The sequence below is a fragment of the Charadrius vociferus genome, unplaced genomic scaffold, assembly GCF_000708025.1.
Source record: "Charadrius vociferus isolate BGI_N301 unplaced genomic scaffold, ASM70802v2 scaffold260, whole genome shotgun sequence".
NCBI lineage: Eukaryota > Metazoa > Chordata > Aves > Charadriiformes > Charadriidae > Charadrius > Charadrius vociferus.
Window position 1 is genome coordinate 1,124,475 of NW_009646410.1, and position 5,513 is coordinate 1,129,987.

A 5,513-nucleotide genomic window follows, 5' to 3' on the forward strand; every position below is an offset into this window, starting at 1 on the left:
CCCTGTAATGTTCTGCCCCCCCCCCACGGCAACCCCACCCATGGGCCCCCCCACCCCAAAGCACCCCGCAGCCGCTGCCGGCAGGGAAGGGGCACACGGGGCTTGGGCAGGCAGCTGGGATCTGGATGCAGCAGCTCTGCTTCTGAAAGCACAGCCCAATGCCCTGGCACGACCCTCCACGATTGCAAAACAGAGAAACCAGCTGGACCAGGGCAGCGTGACGTGGGACATTCACCTCGCCAGGAGGCAAGACCCAGCTTGTCTGTGCTTGGTTTCATCCTGACCTGCAGATCCACCAGCATCCAGAGCTGGGGAACCCAACTGGGATGTCCACAGCCCCCCATGAGCCCATTAACAGTGTAATTCCTCACACTGCAGCAGCTGGAGAAACAGGAGCATCCCCAGGAGTTTGGCAAAGAGGAACTGCCTTCACCTACCCAGCGGGATGCCCAGGAAGCATCAGAGAAACCAGGTGATGTGAACCAGCTGCCTGCACGCAGCGCTGTCAGAACTGCTCCGACCCCAGCGCCCAAACACCACTGCTGCATATTTATATATATATATAAAAAATGGTTTGATACTGCCTTGACCACCAGCTCCTGGGCTTTGGTAGGGCTCTTCCAGCAACCGAGCCACGCTTGAGCTCCTGAAATATTCCTCACCAGGGGGTTTAATATTTATTCTTTCTCCTGAGATTGTTTGTTCTCCTTTGGTACCCATAGCATCACTGGGGGCACGCACCGCAGGAATTTCCCCTACCATACCCGCACAGTGCTGCTAGTCACCCCCTGTCCAGCACACTCCCTTCTCACCACGAAATCCCCTTTGTCCCCCTGCCAGGAAAGCCTGGTCCCCGAGGTGACAGCACAGGGTCCCACACCGGCCAGGGTGACGCACTTGCAATCGCTAAGCCCAACGCTACGATAAAACCCCGTCCCTCTTGCACAACGCCTTCCTTCTCGGGTCAAGGCTGGCAGCCACCCCGGCACCGCTTGCCAACGCCCCGGGGAAGGCGGCGCACGCACGCACCCAGCTGGGTCTGCCGGGGAGCGAAGGTGAGCGCGGGACTCGGCTCTACCAGGCAATGCCCGCTGCGACAGCCCAGGGCTGCACCCCAAGGAGCCGGTGGGGGCCCCCTCCGCGCCCCCCCTCCGCAGACCATCAGTGGGTTCCCTGGCTGGGTGGAGGACTGAGACACCTCCGCTTCGCCTCGGCCACCCCTCAGTCCCCCCCACCCCGTGCCAGGGGACTCTGCCCTGGTCCCCGTGCCTGGGTGACAGCAGGTTCACGGGGTGCTCAGGATGCTGCGACTGCACCCCCCCACCCAGGCAGCAATCCCTAGTGAGGGTGGGGATAGGGAAACAAAGCCAAAAAGCAGGAGCTGGCGGAGCCTGGAGGAAGGTAGAACCTCACGGGGTCCCTGCCCTGAGAAGGGGGGGGGTTCGGGCTCTGTGAGCACCCACGCTCCCGGTGCCCTTGGCAGCACCACAGGGCTGCTCCACGCCGATAGCTCGGGACAAAGCCGGAGGGAGCACCCGGCAAGTGGTGCTGGCAGCACTCCCGGGTGAGGAGGAGGAGGGATGACTTCGCTCCCACCCATACCAACAAAGCCCCGGCAGCCTTGGGCTCCCCGAGACACTGGGGCCACGAATTTGGGGGGGGTTGGGAGCCCTGCGGGATGGACAGATGCCTCAGGGCAGGGGGACAGGTCATGGCAGCAAGGAAGGCACCGAGCCCTCAAAGGCAGCCGGCGAAAGCAGGAGCACCCGGTGCAAGGGCAGCCCAGATGAGCCGTGACCCGTCCTCCCCAGTATCCCCCGCCAGCAGCTGGCAGCTCCTCCAGCCCAGCGTGCCAGGGTGCCTTCACCCTCCCCAAATCCCCCGTGCCAGCAGAAACCCTGCAGGCAGGCACCGTTCTGCCTCTCCAAGAGAAAAATATAAATGCATCCCATCCTCCGGCAGCTGTATCCTGCCCGTCCACGGGGCGAGCACCCTGTGCCAGGGCATCCCTCCAGCCCCAAAGGCCCCCTGGCCAGAAGGGACCTGAGGTGAGAGGGTTTGGGATCGACACCCGGGATGCGGAGAAGCCCACGGCTGCGGGGCCAGGAGCTAGATGGCAGAACGGAAACGTCCCTAATTTCTATAAGCTTTTGCATCCTCTCCTCCAATGCCAGCAGCCTTCCCAACCACGCTGGGGCACAGATTAGCCAGCAGAGCCTCATTAGGAGCAATTACAACCTCCAGTAAGGAGGGCGGCAGGGGAAGCCGGACTCAGCCCCCAGCACAGGCATCCCATACCACCCCTCTCTGCGCCTGGGGGTGGCAGAGGGACATCTCCTGCCTCCAGAGATGCCCCACTTGGGATGGGGAGTTCAGCAGCATCACATCCCTATTCCTGCCCTGGAACAGGACTTGGGGCACTTTCAGGAGTGTGCAGGACCACCCCTCCCCAGCACGAGCAGCGGCCACAGCAACCCCAACTGCACGGTGTGCCAGGACATGTTCCCCAGTTCCCAGCCCCCCAACAGCAATTTCAGGACAGCTTTTGAAGCCCCAAGTCCCAAGGAAACTCCCCACAGCCCTACAAGCAGCAACAAGTCCATCAGCAGCATGGCCGGTTACTCAAAGAGAAACACAACGGCTCCGAGGATGCCCAGGCCAGCAAATTCACACGGATCCTCAAATCTGGCGCACGCATTCGGGCTTTATACAAAGGGGATGCAAAGCAGCCTCCTCGCAGCATCCTCGTCACGTCCCGTTTGACTGGAGCTGCTTTTCATGCAGCTGCCTCGAGAGGAAATTTAATTCATTTCCTAATTAGACACCAGCTACCCCAGTGCAATGCTCCCAAATGGGGTGGGGGTGGGATCTGCTCCCTGTTATACCCCAAAACCCAGCTTTGGGAGGCTCACCCGGGTTTTACAAGGAGGGATGAGCTTTGCTGGCAGGGAGGGCTCTAATTTAGCACTAAATTTGCAAGAGGGAAACCCGGGGCCGGTAGCAAAAGCCTTGCCCTGGCAAAAGCAGCCCCAACCCGTGCCAGGGTGCCGAGCCGGCAGCTGCCGGTGCTGCTCTAACGCCCTGTGGTTTGCGTGAAACTTTCTCAAGACAGTCCCGAGCAACTGAAGCCTCCGGAAACGCAGGCGGGGGGAGGACGCACTGTCACGGCTCCCGATCGAGCGCTGGGGACAGTCCCCACAACACAGGGCCCCCCAGAAGCGGGGCTGGCCCCAGGGCTGTAAAACTGTCACCTCGCTGGCTCAGCGCCGCAGACGAGGGGTGCACGGATCAGCTCCCCAGGTGCCTCCAGGGAGGCTACAAACCTCCACCCCAGCATCAGGGCGGTTTGCATACCCAGGGTTCTACAGGAACAAGAAGGGAGCCCATGATGACCCCCCCCCAAAACCTCTTCAGCCCATGCCCAGCCCTGGGAGCCGCAGGGGTGTCCGAATCCCCCATCACAGCGGGGTCCCGACCATGCAGGACCCAGCAGGGTTTGGAGAGAGGTTGGAGCCTGCTCGAAGGTGGGAGATATTAAACCCTCGCTCAGCTCTCAGCAGGGTGCGGGTGCTATGGCCGGCTCTCCCAGCAGCGAGCGTCTCCAGGCTCATTAAGCAAATAAAGGCAAGTCCAGCCCAGTAAAGCAAACAGAACTCTGACACATGCAAACCTCCCGCTCCCCACCACAGTGACCCCGGGGACATCCCACCAACTTGTGGGACTGGGACGGGGCTGTCGGGGGCTGCGGGGGAATAGGGCAGCAGGGACCGGCTGCCCGCCAGCGGCCAGAGAACAGGCATGCCAGTGTGTTCCTGGCTCGCTGGAGAGAAATCCCTTTCTGCCCGCTCCGGCTTGGCTCAGCATCTCGCCTGGCATCTTCCCATCCCACTCGGTGGGCGCCCGGCTGGGGCAATGTCTCCAAACCCGCTTGCTTTTGTTCTCCTGCCCTGAGCACCGGGCCCTGCCCCCAGCCGCAACATTTCCTGCTACCTGTTGAGAAACCATCCAGGGCCGTGCGGCAATGTCACCCCATGTCACCCACATCACCCACTTCCTGCTACCGTGCAGAGAAAAAAAACCACCCACAGTAACTCTGCACAGGCTGTACCCCGATACTGCTCCCCAAGCCCATGGGGCATCTCCCACAGGGGCTGGCCACCCTCCCAAGCCCTTGGGGCATCTCCAGCTTCTCAGGCTCTTTACATCGCTCCATCCAGCGCAGTCCCTACCAGCAGGCAGCCACCCTGCAGCACGCTGGGGCCCCTGCACATCCTCAGCCCCCCCAAGCCTGACAGGGGACTCGCCTGTGCCGCATTAACTACATCCCTTTTATTTTTTCCAGCCCATGTTGAGATCTAGAAGTGGAAAGCACAGCACAGACGGTGTCACTGGCCCGAGGGAGCACTGGCACCATGACATACGGGAGGGCAGGCGCGCTCCCCCCGCACGGGGCAGTACCGCAGCCCAGCACCGGGCCAGACCCAAGGGACCAGGGATGCCACAGGGGACAGCAAGCAAGCAGGGCAGGGACAGGGGCAGAGTCTGGTTGTTCCCACCTGAACAACCCCATCAGGGAGGTGCCGGAGCAGTGCTTTAACCACGCAAGGATGAGACCAGTGCCCTACCATGGATCAGCCCAACCAGGGGCAACGGGCTAAGTCCAACAGGAGACAACTAATAAAAACACCTGATCCTCAGCAAAACCCTGCGTGACAACAGCTCAGCAAGGCACCAAAGTCCACCTGGGGCTCAGCATCAGCACTGAGAAGGCCCCATGGAACCAACCCTTCACCAGCACCAGGAGCTGGGGCTCAGCCCATCCCACCAGTCATCACAACACTGGTCTCTAGGAGTGGGTCATATAAGCTTCCCAGAAGGTCCTCCCACCCTGGGGACACGAGGAGTCTGCTTTCCTAGGAAGACCATCCTCATCTCTGTTGCAACAACAAACACATTTTTGCTGGGTAAATAAAAAGCAGTATTATCTCCAGCAGCCCAGAGCGTCTCTTAGGAACTGCTCCAGGCAGGAAAGGTCAGCTATTTCTCAGTACCTCACCTTTCTACATCGCTTTGTTTGTGCAACCACTAACTCCCACACGCAGCTTAAGGCCGACATTCCTGAATGAGTAAGTGTCTGTACATGGGGGACGGGACGGATGGGATGGGTCCCCCCAGCCGAGTAAGGCCTCCGTCATCCCTGCAGCAAAGACCAGACACACTCAGGGCACGAGCGACTGCCACTAACACCTGCAGTCATAGCACCCCAAAAATACCCTTCGTCACTGCTTTTTTTTTGTTGTTGTTGTATTTTGGAGCAGGTTAGTGCCAGCCACCCTCAGCCCAGCCGCGGGCAGCTCACCTGCACGTCGAAGCTCACCATCGCCTTCACTCCCTGTTGCTTTTCTCACCCCGTTTTACCGGCCCTGCAGCACAAGGAGGGGCCGAAGGGCTCTGGGACATGACGGGCTGCTCGGTTACAAGCCCAGACAGCCCTCCAAGGCGCCCTGTGCGCC

General features: G+C 60.7%; 1 protein-coding gene across 1 annotated transcript in view; it reads right to left on the reverse strand.

Moving 5' to 3' along the window:
• SLC9A3R1 (solute carrier family 9, subfamily A (NHE3, cation proton antiporter 3), member 3 regulator 1) overlaps nucleotides 1-42 on the reverse strand; it is a 3,366-nt gene extending 3,324 nt beyond the window's left edge. Inside the window, exon 1 of the mRNA XM_009880088.1 lies at nucleotides 39-42. Within this exon, the coding sequence (XP_009878390.1) occupies nucleotides 39-42 (4 nt within the window). The remainder of the gene's footprint in view (nucleotides 1-38) is intronic.
• Between the last annotated feature and the right edge of the window lie 5,471 nt (nucleotides 43-5,513).